Here is a 22,493-nt window from a genome sequence, read left to right as displayed (position 1 = left end):
TTCAGATGGGAATAGCTCGAATCAGAGAATTTTTGTCATTTCTGCCAGAAAAAACAGCTTTAACTATGATCAGATCGTCAAATAGCCGCAGATTCATTACTTCAGCTCTCATATTTTGATTTAACACTTTGATTACAGTAGCAGGAGGATCAGCAAACACACTCATCTTTATTATAATCCTTTTAAAGGGTCCGGTCATTTCCCTATTCCTCTAGAGGTCAGAGCAGGGTCAGCAATACCGCAGCTCATCACAGATTTATGCTTGGACCTTCTCACCGGCTTGGTTTCATTTCCCACGAAAAGCCAAGTGACAGAGTTTTTGGAAATGTCTGAGCTGGGGCTGTACCAGGCCTGCAACACCACCACTTGGCCCCTGACCACCTCCATCTCTCCTCTGGGGATCTCCACCTTCTGGGTGTCACCTGGAACAACAACACAGAGCGGTACAGAAACAGTTAATCACAGCCGTCGTGCAGCAGAGGCACAGCAGTTTTTATCATCACTATGGAGAGAATTTATAATAACTTTTAGAGTCATGATTCAGTTCTATACATAAAAATGCTTGTTTGTGATATATGGTTTGTTTCATTTCATTTTAGATTTTTTGTCTTTGTAAGCCTGTCTCATGATCTCAATTAATAATCAATATAATGCAATAAAATGACAGAGAATAGTGAAAAATGCTAATTTCTAAGCCAAATATTAAGTCTTCAAACACCTTTTTGTCCAACCAACAGCCCAAAAGCCCAAGATATTTAGTTTACAGTGACACATATCAGAGAAAAGCAGCAAATCCTCATCCTGAGGTTATTTTACATGAATATAATCATTATTTGATTATCAAATTAATTTCTGTTAGTCGACGAATCAATTAACTGCTTTGACTCTAGTTTTTTTTTCTTCTTGTGCTTTTTTCTTGTGGGAATTATTGGACATGTTACGTGAACATTTTTGATAACAGAATTAAATAAAATGAAATATTGCTAAACTGGATCAAAATGAATGCCAGCAGGACGACTGTGCTGTCAATAAACAACATGAGGAAAACACCAACTGGTGAGACAGAAGAAACATAAAAGACAAACATTTCCAGCGGATTCTGGCACCAAGTCAAATGTCACCGCCGTGATATCAGCCGCTCTGTGATGCCGACCTCAGGACCAGTCAGTCCCAAACATGACATCTTAACGTGTGTGCATGTGTGTTGTCCTTTTTGCTTCTACACATTCACCTGCCCAAACTAAACCAAGTCAAAGACGCAGATTAAAGAGATTTTCTTCAGTTACTGTAAAGTTGAACAAGGTTTGAAGGAAAAAAAAAAAAAAATGCTGCTGAATTTGAATTAGATGAATGATGATGTTATCAAGTTCACCGGTGACACTCTGCTCCTCCATTTTCCCACATTAAAACAGCCCTGTTTTCAGCTTTTTGTCCATGCATTTCACAGATAATCCACTGGGGTTTTAAATGGTTTATTTAGCTGCAGAAGTAGGCAAATTTTCTTAATCCACAAAGGAACACATAATCCATTTGTATATATGAAAATATAAAATCAGCAAATTGGGAAAAACATGATTTTCCATGGACAGTAATGACATACAGGTCTCATTAACTTCCACATGTATTTCTGTACCTGATAACGATTATTATACAAAGATGGACACACATTTCCTGATACAGGCAGCAAGAGAAAAAGGGAACAGATGATTTTTTTTCTCATATTTTGCTGAAAGGCCACGAAAAAGTGTATTTTGCGTAATATGTTATCATTATGTGTTACAGTATTTCTTCCAGAGCACTAAACTGGTCTGCAAGTAACTGCAAATGTTTCAAGTCTGCAAAACAACTTAATTCTCTATAATTTTTCACAACACACAAAGTAAGCACAGTTGCTTTTGTGAGTACATCTGAGAAATAAACAAAGAGCAAGTTAATCTTACGGATCAAAATGTAAAGAAATGTGTAATTTAGACGCATGGATTATGAGAAGAGGAGCCTTAATCATGTGGGGTTTAAGGATTTTGTTGGTCCTATAGTAACAAGAGTCACAAATGTCAAGACAGCGCAAGGAAACGGTCAAGAAAAAGCTTATTTTCACATGGGAGACATAAGCAAAGGATGAGAAGATATTACAACAACGCAGGACGTCTAACTCACAGGGTGCCCAGTCACCCGAACCCGACAGCTGAACCTGGATCAACTGATCCCAGCAGTCGTTGTCCACTTGTGTCTCCAGCTTGAAGATTGGTTAAAAAAAAACAGCTCACACAAAGAAAAAAGGCTTCTTGCTACTAAATCCTGAACCGGTGAAAAGTGTCCCCCGTGTCCTCAAACGGGTGGACAGGGTAGATGGAGAGTGTTACGGTCCAAGCAAAGGCAGCTGAAATCTCCACATCTGTTCATCCAGGCACGCCCTCCTTCTTTTCCAGACTGAGCGCATGTAGAGGCAGGAGAATTAGGCGAGCGGCCGTGGGAGGGGGCTGGAGGGGTGTGTACAGATGAAGAGGAAGAAAGTGTGTGTGTGTGTGTGTGTGTGACATAGAGATTTAAAGTTTGCATGAACAGGCAGAAAGCACAAGAGAGACAGAGCTTGTTTTTGACTTATGGTTTTGCTGCAGTGACTCAGTGCTTTCTTATTCCTCCCGGGACAATGTGACCCCGCCGCTGTGGCGCTCCTGTCCCTTAATTTCTGAATCTGGTAAGTCCTGCTGACTAATCCCCAAACAATCCCAGGCTCAATCCTCTCACCTCACGTGAGAGTTCAGCTGGACATGGATATGATGCGACACATGGTCACTTCACCCAGCAACGCTGCTGTCATTCCCACCATCATCATCATCAACATCAGTGCGACAGCATTCTCGATCTCTAAATTCCGATTAGCGGATCGCTTTGCTTTACATTTAATCGTTCATGTCATGCGATCTCTGCAGAGACGGTTGGTGCATTCCTCGTGTTATGACTTTGAAATGAGGCGTCCAACATGGAGGCAAAAGATTGTCTTGGGAGCATCTGACGGCACAAAATAAAAAAGTGTGGTCAAACTGGTCTTCCCCAACAATTCTGCTCTGCACTCAGACTCAAAATGTGGATGTGATGTTACGGTTTAGCACTGAACACAAATAAGGGCCGAGGCTGATGGGAATGTCATGGCACTAAATGAAAAGTCAGAGGATCAACATCACAGCTTATCATGAGGGGGACATGAATGGCTGAATAAAATTTCATGGCAATGCAATCTGACCAAAATCTCAATTACCGTTACAGATCATTTAATATCTACATGATGATACATGATATTTTCACATTTTCTGTAAAATAACAAATAAAAGGTACTTAATACTTACTCCTATTTTACTATTTTTCTCTTTTTATTCATAAGCTTTGAGCAAATTTCCAAATAGCACCGTGTTTTCATAAAACTCCTCTGGTCAGAGCGCTTATCCTTTTTGTAATTACCCCGCTTTGTGTCACGTTCGCGCTCCTCCATGTTTGTTTGTGCTGTCTGCATTTGTGCCACACGGAAGCACGCAAAGCATCTGAATGATGAATGAGTGATTTGTGACATGACAAAATAAATGACAGAGCATAATATGAAACAATAGATGTTTTCCTGTCAAATCCTGAGATGTGTACTGTGGGACATAATTATAAAGCATGTCTTCACATCCAGCCTCTGCAGTAAGGCCATCTATTGGACATGCATGCATGGGATTACTATCTTTATCATCACCGCCATCATTTCAGCCTGTTCTTGATTCAAAACACACAGCAGCCCACAGTACAGAGGAATTGTTTTCCTTTTTTTTTTTCCAGATTTAAAACATAGTTTTTCCCTCACAAATCCTGTTAGCGCTCCAATTTCATTTCCACCAGCTATTGTTTTTGCTCTTGCTCCAACCATTGAACTGATGTGTCTGTGTTGTAACAATTATGTAACAACACAAAGAAAAAGATCTTGTTTTGGATGAGGCGGCAATTGTGTGTACATGGAGGAAGGCTGAAATCTCTCTCTTGCGTTGCAGGTTGATTAATATACATTGTGGACCCGAGACACAATCTGAGAGGATCAAGTTTTCTGTAGGTTGATGAGACTATGCTGCCTGCTCATGTGAATGCAAAGCAATGGATGTGGACAGTAATTCTGAATGATAACACAGATATTCCATGATGAAGTAGGATAATGCCCTGTAGTCTCCTCACTCCAGACCATTCTTGTGCTTCTTTGAGCAGGTTTATCCTCAAAACTGTGTCATTCAATTGTTTATTAAATGAAGGAAAATCGTCACTAATCCGTGGCTGTCTCCATCTGGGATGTGTGTGTGTGTGTTTGGCTGCAGACACAGACAGATAAAGACAGTTCAAGATGTGGATATGGGTATGAAGTAAAGCTAAATCCTTCACAAGAGGAAAAAAAAAATTGAGGAAAAGCTGCCAATAAAGGGGATACAGATATGATACTATGCAGCCTCAGTAAACTCTGTCCTAATTACATTTTGCCAAAGGCCATCATTCAGCCTAGCCACGCTTTATATCTGCTAATTGGATTCTTCTCTTTAGAGTAAACAATGTTTTTTGTTTTCCTGCAGGCCATCCTGGCTATGAGATATTGGCGCGGTCTCAGCTGCAGCAGCAATTAAAACAGCAGCAAGCGGCAGAATCGCAAACCTGCACAGAACAATCAGAGAAACGTCAACTCTGTCATACATGTCTGAGCCAGGGCACTATTAAGAGATCAAATGTGAGCTTGTTGTAGTACCAAGAGATGTCCACAGGGGGCAGCACATTCATATGATAAAACAGATCATCTGCTGTTGGATAAAAACCACTGTGGAAATCATCAGATCACCAAAAGCAGTTTAAAATCTCTAAATATGCGACTCAATGCATGTGAGCATCATCTCAAGCAATGAAGGTAAACTAGTGTAAAGCCAGCAGGCTGAGCAGGTGCATCTAAAAATAAACAAACAGGTGTCTAATTCATTACTGAAATACATGTAATTTGCACGTCTAACCAGGCATCCCAACCTAATTCTGCAGTGAGTTGATCAAATGAAGGATAAAAAGTCAGTCCCTCTCTCAGAGCCCTCAGGGAGCCATGTAGGCCTGTGTGAAGATAAACTGATCCTCTTTAACCAGCCCCACTCTATCTCTCCGAGTAATCTCTGCTTCCACCCATGTCTTTCTCTCATGTGAGTCTGTCTCTGGAGCTAAAGCCTTAGCTGATGCTCAGATTCACTCTCCATTTACACCTCTAACCCCTCCTTCTCTCCATGGACACAGAGGGGTGGGCCCGCCGCCTTAAAAATGAACTGATAATCTGAAGCAAGTGAAAGCGGTGACACCAGGGTCCAAAGGTCTTGATGGCGAGTGGAAGCTCTTTTCAGTTTTCAGGTGATGCTGTACAAGTCGTACACTTTCTGAAGTTACAGAAAATGTTTCATGTTTATAACACAGTACCTCTTTATACCTACAGACTTCATCACCTGAAGTATGTCTAATCCTTCGACCCCCAGTTTTACACAATTGGGTTTATCTTCAGATTCTGGTGCTACTTTCTATGAATGGAGGAGGAAACGCGCAACCTAATTAGAGCTGCAATTGGTGCTTATCTTAGACTTGTTCATGTAGATTAATCTGTTGATAAGTTTTCAAATTAATTGATATTGAAAATAGTGAAAACTTCATGAAATCACTTGTTTTCTTTGTCAAAAATTTCTGTAAAAAGGCAAAAATTGTGTAATTTGCAACATGAAAAGCAGCAATTCCACACATTTGAGAAACTGGAGCAAAATTTTAGCATTACTGCTTGAATCAATTATCAACATTTCTATCAATGAATCATCCATCCATGAATCAACTTCTTCTCCCAAGAAACAACAAAAATACTCAGTTTGAGACTCAACACAACAGTCGACAGCGAATGAAAATAAACCCAAGAGAAGTCTTTTGCATCTAACAGAAAAGCTGAGTGATTCTCCGACAACTCTGGAGTTACCTCCCGAAGTCTGGCCAGTATGCTGCTGTCGGCTCCAGGGAATGACGGGCCGGGAACACAGAGGTTTGATGGTGGACACACTGGGTTTCTTCCACTGGTGGGTAATGTTAAGTACAGGAATTTTCTGAACTCATTAATATTCTGCAGGCAGGATGGGAAGCTTTGGCGGGCCAGTTGCTGCACTCATTAGTGCTCCTTATTTCAGGTGTAACGAAGCACCTTCTCTATAAAAAAGCTGCAGAAAATCTTGTATATTGATACATTTGACATGGCCCTCTGAATCAATTTATCAATATTAGGAAAGAATGTCATTTTTTAGGCTAATCCGGTCAATGCAGTAACATAGTGGATAATAATGCTAATGTCAGCATGCAACAGTTCTACAAATTTCCTATTGGCATAAAGCAGTCCTGCTCACTGACTTTGCAACATTTCCTGCAATATCCAATTTCATCTACGGATATTAAACAAACAGCTACCGCAATGTAAATTAATTGATGCTCAGTGTTCTGCTCAGTAACGCAGCTGATGTGCATGGAAACAGCACTCATCTGAACTCTACAGGATGTTGTGCGTGTGCTGAGCTGGGATCAGTGTCACAGCAGTGACAACAAAGTGTTCAAACCCCATAAACACCTAGCCATGCAAAAACAGTCACCATAATGATAAATTATTAAAGCATCAGATTTCTTTTCCTCATAATTGTCCATTCATCTGGGTGGTTAAGACACGTGTATGACCTTTAGTTTTACTTTTATTAAGGGATTTAACACGTGAAGAAAAGATGTTCCAGATTTGCTGATGTCAAATGAGGACAAACACGAACAAAGATTAGGACTGAGCCAAAAAAAAAAAATGGGGTTATTCCCTGACTTTTTGACAGACAGGACAGGGAAGGAATGTAGGACAACAAAATAGCCTTGTTGGTGCAAAACTGCATATTGGACTGACCCCACAGGCTTCAAACAGATGGTGCTTCAATAATAAATATTTGGGGAAGGCTCCTTTAAATTGGATTACATTAGTGTAATCTCTGCAGCTATTTTAAACCATTTTGAGTGTGGTATCTCATCACAGTAGCTTTAATCCCTCTTAACTTTTGATTGTGTTTAAATTGATTCTCCTCGCACACATGGCTCCAAACTCCCTCAACCTCCCTCTGGTTCTCATTGCAAACTCACTCTCACATGCACAAACCAAATGCACATGTGAAGTCAGGCACATAAACAGATACCAGATACACACACACACACACACACACACACACACACACACACACACACACACACACACACACACACACACACACACACCTCAATATTGCTTGTTTTTTAACAGCATCACCTTGAGGTCACAGCAGATGTACCAGCCCACTCACGACAGGAAAGTGGCATCTTAAATCAGAAGTGGAAATAGTTTACTGTTATGCTTAGTGGGAGTATTTCTGTGCTCACTGACTTATGTGCAAAAATATACTGATTTAAGTTACAGGAAAAACATTATGATCCAAGTTGGTCAGGAGCACTGAGCATAAAGTGAACAAAATGCCTCAGAGAAGCAGCAACCAGGTTTACAGTTTTTCAAGTCTGTCTCAAAACAATACTCTCATGTGCACACATGCATTGAAACAGATTTTGCTTGCTGGAATCATTCCTCCTCCGGTTCATACTGGCCATCTAAGAGACCCCCTCCTGATGAGCTGCCAATGTCAAAATCCACTGTCCTCATTCCGTACAAAAATATATTCCAAAGTTTATCTAAAGGTTACATGAAGCTTCAGCAGAGCAATACAAGTGAGTATCATCCACAGTTAGTACAAGGGATCTCTTTATGTCCAGTATGAACAGGAGGAATGAAACCGGTTTCATTCTACATATGAGTACCTTTGTGAATCTATCCTTTAAAGCTGCATTTATTAATTTTTGGCCACTTGGGGGCAGTGCAACAAGCCGTAAACATGAAACTGACACGCCGTATAAAGTTGATATGGCAAACTTGTTGGTAAATAGTTGCTCATCTAAACATCCAGCAGACATGAAGCAACATTAACCTTCATTTGGATTCTTGTTTGTGTCCATCTGAAGAATTTAAGTCCAGTGTTTGCTCTCTTTTAGCCCTATTTTGGTCTCGAGCACCTCCTAAGGGAAATGTCTGGCTTTTCACATCTGCTAAACGCTACACTATGTTCACTAGCTAGTAGCATACGCAGCTACAAAAACAATGCACATGATAAACCAAGCGACAATTCTCTGTAGATCACTACAAGTGACCACTTCTCACATACAAGTGGTCATGTGATCCAATACTAATATGGAAGCACTGATCATAGCTACTTAAAGGACAGCCTGGAACTTGTTGGACCAGGACCATGACTTAGGGAGGTTAGGGAGGTGTACTTGTCCTTCCGTAACAACCAATAGCAAGGAAGCAATAAAACCCCCACTGACTATTAATTTCCTCACTGCCTCAGATGCTGCAGCCAGTTGCTAACCACGCCATTGTTTCTGGAAGCACTGAGACAAACGCTGATGCTCCATCATTGATAAAAGAAAAAAAAAGTATTTAGAACCTCAATATCCTGAACATTAAATCACTAGAAATAAGATTTCTACCACACAACCATAGTTGTGTATATATGTGTCTGGTGTGAGTCCACTCCAGTTTTCCAGTCCAAAGACCTTTTGAACCTTTCCAAACGCCTGCCGTTTGTCCTCCCACTCTCCTTACGATGTTTACTTACATACATGCATGATTATGCAGTTAAAGCAACAGAGGCATGTCTGCTTGTGTATAAGCTGAATGCCTTACATGCCTTCTTCCAGCTCTGCGTTCAACCACAATGCCCTCTGAGCTAAACGTAGAGACAGGCACAAGGGGAAATGGAGAGACAGGTTTCTACAGTTGGTGAGAGAAGAAGGGAGCAGGCTGAGGCTTTGATCACATGCAAATACCACACACACAGGGGATATAGGTGTTTATGTGGGAAAACAAAGACTCTCATTGTAAACCAACTTTTGTGAATTACGTAAGGTGGGGGAAAGGTTTACATTTCTGCATGTGCGGGGGAATTAATTTAATGTAACACCTGAAAAACAAACGTAGTCTGAGCATGAAGTGGCTCAACGACAAGTAGCTGATATTTTCTTGTGGTTGTGGTTTGGTGGTCAGTTTGACTCGGACTAGCGGATGCCAGTGGCCTTATCATCCCAGCTGTCCATCACAAGTCCCACAGTGCCCTTTCAGCCAACTCTTGGGTCCTATAGTGGCAGGGAATGAAAGGCAAACTGAGATCTAATATGGGTCTGCAACCACAACAGAGCCCATAACCACCCTGCCACCCCTCACACTGTCTTGGGTCTTTGAAGAAGATATTTATAAACCATTAGTGTGGCAGCAGGGCGAGGGTTGGCTGTTTTATCTCCCAGATCTGTCATGTGTTACCATGCACGAGGCGAGCTGTGCTGACAGAGTGACAGAGTGAGGGCTGATAGGGCCGCCGCTGCACAAGTCTAGGGTCGAACGCGGCGGCTGAGGCCTCGGCTGCCTCGCCACTTCACTGCCTGTGGGACGCGGGGAGGGCTTAATGCAGTGAGACTGTAATTAAGAAGTTGAGTGATCTGATTTCAGATTTCCACTGAGCTTCTCATCAGAGAGAGGAATTACAGGCTTATAATCTGCATGCAACATCAGATACTCATATGCCTCCCAAGTTCATCATGGGAGAGGTGTAGAGTACAAGGAGCATGAACATCTGGAAAGTGAGACCTTCCTCTCTCTTACGTTGTCTGTAAGTGTCTGCTTACTGTCCGTTTTTAAAGAAATAGTTTATGTATATAATAGTTTTATTCTTTTCTTCCTGAGAGATGAGGAGATTGATACACTCTCATCCTACACCTGCCCGTTAAATATAAGGATACAGTAGGTTTGGCGATTGGATGATTGGCTATTGGTGACTGGCTGAGTCCATTTAGGTTCTTTTGTGGGAGGCTCAGTTTTCTCATTTTATTTAGCTAATTTAATTGTCTGCGTCCGAAGAATGAACAACAAAAACTAACCCACATGGTTTTTGTGACTTTGATCATTAACAAGGAAATTAAGCTGTTCTTAGTTCAGTGAAAGAGAAACTTGAATTCAAAAGGAGTATGGGTGTATTTTTCTGTTTAATGAGGAAAACAGGTATAAGAATATCTCTGTTCCTAAAGGAGTGAGTTTATTTGTTTATTTTTTTAGACTAACAAAGTCAATACAAATACATCTGCAATCATTAGAAAATTGCTGGAAAATTTTAACATCTGTGCCAACAGACAACAGGCAACAGCCAGTTAGCCTAGCTTAGCATAAAGACTGGAAACTGGGGGAAACAGCTAGACAGGCTCTGTCCAATCCATGACCCGCCTGATACTGGCCAATCATGACATTTGGAAGTTTTAGAAGTTCGACAACTGTAAATTAGCCATCCATCCATACCGCGTATCCCTTTCGGGGTTGCGGGGGATGCTGGAGCCTATCCCAGCCGTCAACGGGCGAGAGGCGGGATACACCCTGGACCAGTCGCCAGTCGATCGCAGGGCACAACCACACAACCATTCACACTCACACTCACACTCACACCTAGAGGCAATTTTACAGTCAACAATTAACCTAATGAGCATGTTTTTGGTCTGTGGGGAGTGCCCGGAAAAAACCCACGCATGCACGGGAAGAACATGCAAACTTCACACAGAAAGGGAATCGAACCAGCAACCTTGTTGCTGTGAGGCACACGTGCTACATGCTGCACCTCCGTGCAGCCCACTGTATATTAGCCAGTAGTTTATTTTTTTTGACAGATGATGATTAAACAACTGAGACCATGACAGAAACTTATCACTACTCTTTGGTGGACAAACAATGTAGACTAGACATGGACGGACAGAGGCTTTGATAGCCATCACCCTCTCATGAAGACGTAGTTTCTAAATTAGCATGAAATGAGCTTGTCCTTGAGTCTCTGTTGGTTACCAACAACAGCTCAGAGCCAAGACACTGTCCGGCATGTGCCACTTTGCACAAGCACATTGGTGTTTTTACACATTGGTTTTTGTAGATCTTAATCAAACGAGTGTAACATGTTAAATAATGAACTTCATTGATGTTGGTAGGCAGTTTTGTTACCATTGGACTGAGTCAGACAAGCTGTTTCCCCATTTCTAGTCTTTGTGCTAAGCTAAGCTAACCATCTCCTTGCTGCAGCTTCGTATTTACCATATATTCATGGGGGTGGTATTGATCTTCTCATCCAATTCTCCCCCAGGAAGCAAACAAGCCAAGCCATTAACAAGAGGAGAGAGGGTCTGACTTCAACTTTCTCGAGGCACTCAGAGGTTAATCTGGTCCATGTGCTCCAGTGTGAAATCAAAGCACTGAGAGTATCATCAGTTCCCACAGCCAGAGCTACTCCCAAAGCCCAGGTATGGATTTTATAAAGTAAAATCCAATCCATATAACTGACTTTGAGGTTACAAATCAATACGATTCAGCAGGGATCTTTTCTGGGATTGAGTTTTTATTTTTTTATTTTTTGGTGGAAAAACACATTTAACCAGGTAGTGGTATTTTCCTGCCTTTTGAAAACACGCAAACTTAAACCTGATTTTATCAGTTCACATAGCGAATGTGTTTATACATCCAGCAGATACAGAAGGACAGCAGCATTAATTTACAGTTCTAATCTCATTCTGTCATACTTCTGTTATTTAATCAAAGTCCTTTAGGAGTCTGCCAAGATACGTCAGGCCAAATTTAAACTACAGTGAACTACATGTTCATCACACCTTACATCTCAACCTCCATCTTTACATTACGCACAGAAATGAGGTGATTAATAATTAAAATTACCTGGTGCACAAGCCATTACATAGGCTAAATCAATATTTATGAATCCTAATTTAAATCCTAATTATAGCCTGCCAATTTTACATGTATTTAGTTCATGGTAGACAGAATTCACTGCACATATCATGATGGATAAGATTTTTTGGATATATGACGTCTTCAGACAGGCAACAGCCTTACAAAACGTCCTCTTTTTGTAAAGTTAGAAACGCTGTGATGAATTAGCCTCAATGACAGTGACTGTGTGACAAAATCCTCACATGCAGGAGAGCGAGGGCTCAGATGGTCAGGAGAGCCCTGCTGGCTTTCATCTCTACTGTCCGTTGCATCCAACACGTCTCATACATGCAAACCAACCCAAGTGACCCTCTCATCCACCCACATGTCCACCTACAGTGCAGCTGAGGGAGCTGGACAAAGGTGAGAGAGGCAGCCTATAGAGAATAAAGGAAATAAACGGGCCCAGCATGTCTCCCACCTGAGCCCAGTTCACTCACTGCTGCTCTGCTCTCCACTTTCCTGCGAGGACATGTAAAAGGATCAGTAGACCAAACTCACGAGGCCAGTCTGAGTGATAGATCCACGAGTGGGAAAGCTTATCAGATCCCAAAACACTGCACAGTGGTTTCACTCGGCTCAAAGCTCCGAGGTCATTTAGTTTGCATGTATCTTAAGTTTTGACTCAAAACCCAAAAATATTTTTCCAAAAGTTGCATCTCAGCCTGATCCACTTCCAACTCAGTCCTCAGATTTATATAATTCTCTCCATTTTAACCACATTGTTTTTTTGAATAACAAAAATATGTCCACATTTTCTTGCACCTAAAGACACAATAATAGTAAACAGAAACAGAACATTAACAGTCATCCATCCATATTACACGACTCAAAATATAGCTCAACTGTTGTATGAGCTTAATATTATAACTCATATAAGAACATTTTACCAAATATAGATATGTGCTAATGTGTCTCTTACAGCAGTTTCCCCTACAACTGTCTTGAGGGTTAAGCTAACTGGCTAGCCTAGCAAGCTTGCCTTATATTACTGCAGATACAAGCCACCCTAAAACTAAAGATGGACAGATGTCGTTCACAATTGCCTGAATTTCGGGACAAAATATGTACATTTTCTTTTAAATACACCCAACCTGAATCTGGCCACAGTCAACCTCAGATAAACACTGCTGTCATTAAGGATTTTATTGCTCTGAAAGTCATCACAGCATCAATCATTTTGTCTTTTCTTGGGACGACTGTGAGATAAACAGTGAAACACTCGTGTTCACATTACAAAGAAATGTGTGTTTGTACTGATTTGAATGGCCAACGCAGTGTCTTGCCAGATGACACTCTATAGTGTTGAAATATCTGATGTGAAACTTGGCATCCCAACACAACGTGTCAGGAATTTTGTTCAGGGAGCTCAGTTTTAAATAATATGACTAGAACAGCAACATGTCCATATCCCACATACACTGAGCAATCCACAGACCTCACTGTGTGGACATCTGTTTTGCTATTATTTTTTCCCTCTATTATAAAATAGTTCTCACTGGAGACTGTTGACAGTGTGCTCTGTGGATTATCCAGTGTACCTTTCCTTTCATGTTCAACAATAATTTTCAATTGAGGGCTAATTTGGATGAACTGAACCTTTAATAGTTACTTTATCTTTGTCCCCATTTCACCCAAATGATTTGTGCAGCTCACCTCGTTCAGCATAACAAACTGCTTGCACACACACACACACACACACACACACACACACACACACACACACACACACACACACACACACACACACACACACACACACACACACACACACACACAGTAGTTAAAAGTGCAGCTGCATGATTGCACAGTAAAAGGCATTTTTTCCATCCAGGCCGGATCTTTCCAGATATATTTCTTTCTAAAATATTTAGACTTTGGGTGTCATGACGTCCTCGGCTGCCAAACATTTCTAAGATGAGCCACCAATTATTATGACATACCCCCAAAAATGAATGAATGTCAGTGTTACAGATATGTTCATCCTTAACACTGCTTTCCTCTTAATATCCTTAAAAATCACAAGACCCGCTGCTGTCACGTCTGTGGATTTGCAAAAGAGAAAATGTGTTTTTTTTAACCTATAACAACATGTATGTTTTCTCCAGTTACAGCTCACAAGGTGCTGTTAGATTGCTCCCGTTTAAAGTCAGCCGTTAAGTCCGTCAGCCGTGCAGATTCACGAAGCAGCGATTGCTGCAGAGTGCAGCAGTTCCACTCCAACAGCCAGCAGAGTTCATGCGTGACATTTCACCGCTGAGTGAAGTGGGCTGCAGTCGCCTGTTTGGCATGCTCGCAAATCACAGGCATGATTAATGTGGCGCAGTGATTTGTACAGGTAATTTCGCTCGTGCTTTACTTCCCTGCTGTGCATTATCGTGCTAATGTGACACTTTATTGATCCCTGTAGGGAAATTCTCTTTCCACAGCAAGGTCTAAGTGCAGGGTCAGTAACAGGAGAGCAGCCCTGCAGCTGGTAAAGATTCAGTGTCGTGTTGAAGGATGTTTGCCGACATGGGGGCTTAAACTCATGGCCTATGGTTGAAGGACGGTCACCAAACTCAACGTGCTGCCAAAAGCTGGCCAATGACTCCTGTTCCAGTTTCAGAATATGAGCATAGTCTCATTCTGACTGCTGGATTTATGCAGAAATAAACACGTGTACTGTATAGCTCAGAATTTAAATTTAAACAAACATTCATGTCCAACACGGCCAAAACCACTCGCAGTCAAATACTCTGCTAAATTGTTAAAAACTAAACCAACTACCAAACCTTAACAAAGGCAAACATAAAATCTCTCGTCTGTAAATATTTTAGATTCTGCAGACAGATTTAATTTTGATCTTTAAATCAGGAGTTTCCAAACCAAACATTTGAGCATTATTTCACACAAATTAGGCCTTTTGTCCCACAAACCTCTGCTGAAGGGGCTCTTTAAGTCCCTCTCTGTTTTAACCTGTTAATAGGCTCTGAAACAGTAATATGAACACAGCACAAACAATCAAGGCAATTGACCTCGCTGACTATTGACTTTCTTTACTTTAGTGATGCGGAAACCTGCAGCAGAGACAGACTGCAGCAGGTTTCAAAGCAATTATTGCACCAATAACCTTTAAAGTCATTAAAACCAGTGTTTTTGTGGAATCTAGAGCTACAACAATTAGTTGACTAATCAAGTACTTAGTGATCTACAGACAATTGCAGAAAATAATTTCGATAAAGTAAAAAAAGCCAAAAATAACCTAGTTCCACTTCTAAATTGTGATGACCTGTTACTATTCTTTGTCTTATGTGGTAATAAACTGAATATCTTTGGGTTTTTGGACTGTTAATGACAAAACAATCTGAAGATGTCAGCATGTGTTTTAGGAAACTGTTATACGTATTTTTTACTATTTTCTGACCAAAACATTACTCAACAGATAAATCGATAATGAAAACAACTGTGAGTTGAAGCTCTAGTTGCCTGGAATCAAAAGTTAGGAACCATACAGCTTTAGATGGTGTTTCCATCCAACCGGTATGATCATCTCACAGGTCAACTGCACCTTGTCAGACTTGTCTGTTGCGATGACATCATATTCACAGGTCTTGAAAATCAGGCTCGATGGTAAGACCTCATCAAAACCAGAAAAAGGTCCAAAACCAGCAGATTGAAGAGCAGATTGCTCTCACAGAATGATTAGCAGTGAGGGAGCGAGAGATGGATTGAGTGATTAAGTTAAAAGCTGGAAAAGAGGTTTTTTTTACAGCCACTGACAGATTCCCAATAAATAACAAATAGACTCATAAACACACGATGGAAAGAAAGTGCAGCAACGTGATGGACCATATCATTTAGTGATTCAACTTTGAATCTGTCACACTTTCCATTTCCAAGAAAACAAAATAAAAAATGTACACACAGAGGAAGAGGAAAGGGGACCGTACTGCATTCAGCACAATTAAGAGCAGCACTAATTTAACCGAGGTGAGAGGACTGTAATCAACATGGATTATATCAAAGTGTAAAAAGGATTCGATGGCTCCCACACCCTGACATGACAGATTAAGCGAAAGAGGCTTTTAAGGCCTCTCGAGGGTCTGCTTGTGAATGCATTATAAAGTGTGCTTTTGTAAAAGTGCTCTCTTCTGTGTTGGGATTAGATGGAGAACAGTTGCTCCCCTGAGACTGGCCGTGTGGTGTCTCAGTGTAATGGCTAAAGACAAATGAAAGAGATTTATTTGGTCTAATCCTCTTGAGCTACTTTACTTTTCTCTATATAAGTTGATAGATAACAAGCTGCTGTCTTAATGACAACAGACATTAAGACAGCAGCCCCGGTAAACTTTTGGTTGTGTCTACACCCTGCTGATCCTGAGCTGCAACTAATGACTATTTTCTCAATGAATCGTATAGAAAATAGTGAAAAATCTAGTTAATATCCTGTTGTATTTGTCGTAACACAACTTTATTTACCTTTTACAGTCTAGTCAGTATCTTACAGAGACCACAAAATATTTTTTAAAGAACATTTTATTTCTTCCAATTTTCTGCTGTATTTGTTTGTGTTAACAGTGAACTGCTCAATAATGATTTAAAAATTATTATCGCTAAAGATGTGCAAATTTGTGTAGCTGTCTTTGGGCTGACAGGCAGCTTCATGATTTCTTAAACTGACAAAACATAATTCAGACTTGCAGCTGAGGACTGGTACGACGGTTTAAAACAAAAATGAATGTGCAAAATGATCTCCAGAGACCAATCAGCTGCTCATGTTCACACTGATCAATTCTTCTGAATGAGACTATTTTCTGATAAAGTACAGACATAGACAGTGAATTAGGGGAGAGAGAGAGAGAGAGAGAGAGAAGTGACGTTATATCGCATGTTATTTGTGCACACATCTGTTATCGTCTTGACACTATCTGTGAACTGACACTTGTGATTTAACTAACATTTTGCCAGTTTTCTAGCAGCTTGTGTTTAAAGAGCACTGAACATCTAAGAAGAGTGTATGCTCCTCCAGGCAACGTATCAAAAAAGGATTGTTTTGGTACGATACCCAGCCCTGTGCTAATCAATATTTCTTTGGATTAATGATTCACACGACGTGTTCACTTCAAGAACTGCCCCAAAACATTAAGAGTACATGTGGTCATTGATAAGGGGTGTTGTTTAAATGAAACGTCAGCAGCATTCAAGGAGCTGAACCCAATAATCTTACATGAATGATAAAGAGTTGTGCAGTAAACAATGCTTTTTGTTTTGTTTGTGTAGTGCAGCAGCATCTTGAGGCTATTCTGAGTGTGTTATCTAGTAATACATCAAACTTGACGTGACAGACAAGCCTTTTGAAATCTAAACCTCGGAGGCTGACTGATTGCAGCATTTCTAGACTGGCGGATGCGTCTTATGCTCCACGATACGTAGCCAACTAAAGTCTCTAAATCTCTGGTTCTCTTAAGATCTGTGTGGACAGTTGGCAGCAAAGGGGTTAAGCCTTTAATTCTGCCACAGTTCAACAGAGCATTGATTAGTTTGGATGGATGAGGCCACTGATGGAGGCGAAAGTTGGATTTGTTGTGGAGGAGGTGACTGTGGATGGAGCTGTAAATGTTTCTATGCACATAAAACATTTCATTTTTTTACACGTGTGTGTGTGTGTGTGTGTGTGTGTGTGTGTGTGTGTGTGTGTGTGTGTGTGTGTGTGTGTGTGTGTGTGTGTGTGTGTGTGTGTGTGCATGCTGTGAGGCGTTTCTGAGGATAAATGCCAGCACTCGTGTGTTTCCCGGCAATTAAAGCTGGGCACACAGTGATTTTATAGACACATTTGCGCAGTGGCTGAAAGGTGCCTGTTGCCCTTTAACCTCGGCAGCCTCACACCCACTCTCTGCTCGCAGACCCCTTTCCCCAGTCACGTCTATCTGCAGCAGCCTCACGGATAAACGATCACTGTTTCTTAGGCCAGGTCGCTAAGCTGCCTCCCTACGCTCTAATCTTATTATCAGCCCAAGCTGGCTTTAGCAGGGAGGGAGACGAGCTGGACAAAAGTCGTACACAAGAAGACATCATAACATGACCGCTGTCCTTTGACTCGGGAGACAATCGCATTACAGCAGAGACACAAACCTGGTAGTGAGCACGGCCAGTCTGTGTGGTTGTGTGGGTTGTTAAGGATCTGCAAAAACTCTTCGATCAGACTATGCTGTAGATAGATAATCTATATTGTTTAAAATCACAGATTTTCCCTGCATAATACTGAATCAACACATTCATGTGTAAGCAATTACGTTCTTTATATGTATAAATGGACAGTTTAACAGTGTCTGCACGTATATTAAAGTTAACAGAAAGCACTGCTTGTGGCTTTAATTCACTGGAATACCTCAGTTTTATATCCTTTTTACAGCTATCACACGACAAAAAACAAGTAAAACAAGCAGTAATTGTAACATCAGTGTTCAAAAGTTTTTTTTTTTAGATTATGTCCCTTCATTTTCACATCAAACCCATGCAGACAGTAAACGGTAAGAAGCTTTTGGATAGCGCTCCAGCATACACACATTATCAAATGCAGCATCTGCTGGTTTAAACTTCAAAGGAGTGAATTAAGACACTTTCTTTAACTTCAACATTTTAGGTTGGAGTTAATTTGGGACTCCAACGACCAGTGGTTTAGGAAGCGAAACTGCTGAGTGGATAACTCTGCAAGAAAGAGTAAGAAAACAAACTAATCTGAATTTCAGGTGTTATGCACACTGTGCAAACCAGCAGCCAACAACCCATTAATTCTGCTCAGTTATGTTTTCTGACCCCAAACACTGTGGTGTCCATTTGGATGTGAAGCAGCCGTCAGTCTTCATGAAACACTAACCTGCTGAAAAGTGCCTCTATAACGTTTGTTTTACAAAGAAAACAGTCTTCTAGGAAAAGAACTGAGCTCCTCGGGGCACAAACCATTGTCCGGCCTTCAGCTAAACCAATTAGGTGTAAGTGTTAGTAAATCGCTGCTATCCCTTCACCCCACTCAGCTCTCACTACAAAATTATAAATACACCTGTATCTGGGTAGAAGTATTCACACGTAGTCCTTTTGAATTGGACAACTTTGCATTTTAACTGCATCAGGTGGCTGTGATCATCCTGTCCCTTGTGGTATATTACTCTGTATAAGTAGAACGGGAACAAATAACAAACCATGGCAGCCAAAGTCTAAACGGCCACAACAAGTCACAGTACTTAAACGTCTGACTTCTTAAACTGCCTACTTATGCTAGTAGCCACTCTACCGGTCTTCAGCCTGTTTCTTCTGCCAGTTTTTGTCTTTTGTCATATCTGACAAAGACTGTGGCACTTTAGAAGAGGACACCAGTGCAGACAAGAGGAGTATAATTCATCTGAAAAATACTGCAAAACAAGAGATGCCCTCACTTTAAACGTAACCCTTTTAAACCCGGACTGTACGGTACGCCTGCAAATTATACTGTAAATGGAAACAATATAGATCTTGTCCAAAACTTGCAAGTTTTTACAGTTTCTTTTGTATTTCACTGGACTTTTCCACTGAGCTCTGTGATTTACGCCCTTCTGGTGCTGCAGGGAAAGCTGTGTGTCCTTCAATATATCAGCTCTTTCATTTCTCTGACTGCAGCACTTGTGCTAATTTTCTCATTTCAAATCAGGGAGGACGTACAAGTGCACTGATTAGAGGATCTAAATGCAAGACGGTCGTCTCCACTCCAGGATTTTACTGAAAACTCCAGCAGGATCTCCGTCCATACTTTGTTCTTCCTTTGGGTAATTAGTGAGTGTGGAGGAGAAGTGATGAATAATGAAATACAGTCTTAAACGTTACAAAATCAGCAGATATTTCAGTCTGAACCATTGATTAATCACAAACTGTGTGTGACTTGCTGCAATATGAAAATAGAGCACTGCGATAAAAGTCATTTGCAGCAACGGACAATTAAGCTTCATTCTTTCTGGCTCTCAAAAGCAGCCGTTAATCTCTGCTTTACTGCCGGTCAATTCTGCCACTCTAAACTCATTTTGAAGAAGGTGCAAAAAATGGTTCACTTTTATCTTCTCTCGTCTGCAGGCATATTTTAAATTAAATGTACGACCGACAGCAATCATCTTCATTCACAAAACAACATTTCTAATTATATCTTTCATTGTCACAGTGCACAAAAAGCTATACTAAAGAAATAATAATACAGAGGAACATTAAACCTCAGCAGATGTGATACAACATCGCTGTTAACAAAAAGCTTTCATTGTGGGGGCACTTAATTTAGTAAGGCCATAAAATGTCAGAAAATATTGAAATGTTCCCAATTTGATGTCTTCAAATAGCTGTTTTGGTCCAATTAGCAGTTCAAATATTTTCAATTTATGACATAAAACACTGGAAATCATCACATTTGAGAATCTGGAACCAGAAAAAGTTTGACATTTGCTTGATTAATGACTTTATCGATTAAAGCTACACTAATAAATATTTCTGTATCAACGATGGATCAAATGATAATAAACTGATAAACTCACTGTACGCTATCTGACCAGCACAAAGCAGAAGACACAGGTAGTGACTAGCTGGTGAACCCAGTGAAGCATTTAGCAGCTAAAGAGAGGGATATTTCTGTCTGGAGCTGGTAGAGACCAAAAACAGAGGTGAAAGGAGAGTGAACACCAGATGTGGGAAGTGTTTGCTAACAGATTTGATGCATTGAGGAATCAAGGTGATCTGCTTGATGATGATTCATGCTACACACACAGAACATACATGTGTGTATAAATGTTCTCTGTACAATATTTTCAATTTAGAATACAATAAAAAAAATATTGTAATGTGAAAGTTTAGTAAGTTTGGGAGGATCATGTTTGCAGGTACCTTTTCGGTCATCAAGGTCAGTCCCTTCCCACCAGACTTTGACTTTTATGTATGGGAGATTTTATCCAGGACGGCTGAAGGCCCTCAGCAAAGATCTAGTACATGTTTGGAATTAAACTTGGCAAACCTCATCAGTACTCTTGGACCATTGCACTGCAAATAGTTCCTCTAGGTTTAACAACATCTGCAGCTCTGCCACTAAGGGAAGTCAGTGTGAGAGACCTTCTCAGCAAGCAATTCAGTTTTACAAAAAGCTCTTTTACAGGTTGCAGATTTCCTCTGTGAACTAAAATCAGCTGTCCTCAAAAATACATTATCAGCTGAGGATACGGACACATGCTCTGTGCACAAAAACAGACTGCTCACCTTCATAAATGCTTGTGTTTTCTCTCGATACTTTGAAACTGGATACACGCTGCAGGAAGCGACATGCTGCATGCCTCTTCCCCTATTTCATCCTCAAGGACATGTCTTCAAATATCTCAACTGTAGAGACAGGATGGATAGGCGGTGGTCTGTCTACAATCTGTAGCACTGTAGCTACTGTTCACAGCAAGGTGCAGTTTTCAGGGCAGATCTTTTCTCCTCCATCTCAACAGTTTCAGAATTAACGATATTTTAGGGGTAGACTTGACACCAGAGAAAGTTTGACTTCACCTTCCCATCTGAAATGAAGAATATTTGATGTCTGAGCTTTTCCGGTGAAGGTGCCATGGTTACTGGGCTTATCAGGTCTGAGCAGGTTTCTTAGAAGCAGCTGTGTGTCGCCAGATCAATTTAGAGGACCAACCAACCTCTGGGCTGGAAATAGAAATGAGCAAATTCTCCTCCTGAAAAAACCATATAAGGTAAGACTCACTCTATAGATCCTAATATATGTAGCTTAACGCATGACTGCCTGCCTACAAAGCAGTTCATGTTTTTGGATACATGTCAGGCCAATTTAATTTCAGGGTTGCTAAATATGATATTATTAAAAAAGCTATTTTTCAGTGCTCACACGACTATTTCAGAGTGGATATAAAACTGATGATTCAAACAGCTTTGCCACCCAGTTCCTGTGTAAGCAAATTGTCTGTTAGTGCAGTTTCGAATGATTTAGTTGGATTTTTATGCATACGTGGTGCCACAGAAAGTACAGTGGAGTTAAAATGGAGCTGCATTTTAACCTACTAAACCTCCAAAAATTTATTATGTGGGGATAATGGTAGTAACTAAGACATCATGACAATTATTATTAACACATGAAGAGAGTATTGGAAGTGTAGTATTTGTGTTAGGATGACTTGAAATGAATGAAATGTTTCTCAAAAGCAGCAGGTAATTCAGGCAGAAATTAATACTGTGGTCGAGAAGGAGAAATTGTTGACCTGGCTCCTCAGGACGAGATTGAAAAAAACAAAAAAAAACAAAAAATGGTTAACGAGATAATTATGTGAAATAGTATCCTCCTAACCAGTAGAGACTAACCTTTTTCACTGACACAAGCTCTAAATAGAAGGAAAGTGTTTCAGTTTCAGTCACAACATGAGAAACAGTTGAATAACTGAACTTTGACATAATCTATAAACCGTACTTCCATGTAGAAAAACACTGTTTGATGCAAAATGTAAATGCATTCTTTATTTGATCTAAATGCTTCTCGTTTGAACTCTTGCACAGCAGCCTCTGTGTGATTTGTGCGTTT

General features: G+C 40.6%; 1 protein-coding gene across 3 annotated transcripts in view; it reads right to left on the bottom strand.

Moving 5' to 3' along the window:
• esamb (endothelial cell adhesion molecule b) overlaps positions 1-22,493 on the bottom strand; it is a 43,136-nt gene that overhangs the window by 8,583 nt on the left and 12,060 nt on the right. For 2 of the 3 annotated variants that reach the window (XM_070970748.1, XM_070970749.1), the window contains exon 2: positions 277-422. In XM_070970748.1, the coding sequence (XP_070826849.1) occupies positions 277-422 (146 nt within the window). Of the gene's footprint in view, positions 1-276; positions 423-2,157; positions 2,357-22,493 lie in introns of those variants that run through there. The other variant, XM_070970750.1, reaches the window with a different exon arrangement.

This window comes from Chaetodon trifascialis, chromosome 9, assembly GCF_039877785.1.
Source record: "Chaetodon trifascialis isolate fChaTrf1 chromosome 9, fChaTrf1.hap1, whole genome shotgun sequence".
NCBI lineage: Eukaryota > Metazoa > Chordata > Actinopteri > Chaetodontiformes > Chaetodontidae > Chaetodon > Chaetodon trifascialis.
This window is presented reverse-complemented; position numbering and strand designations above follow the sequence as displayed.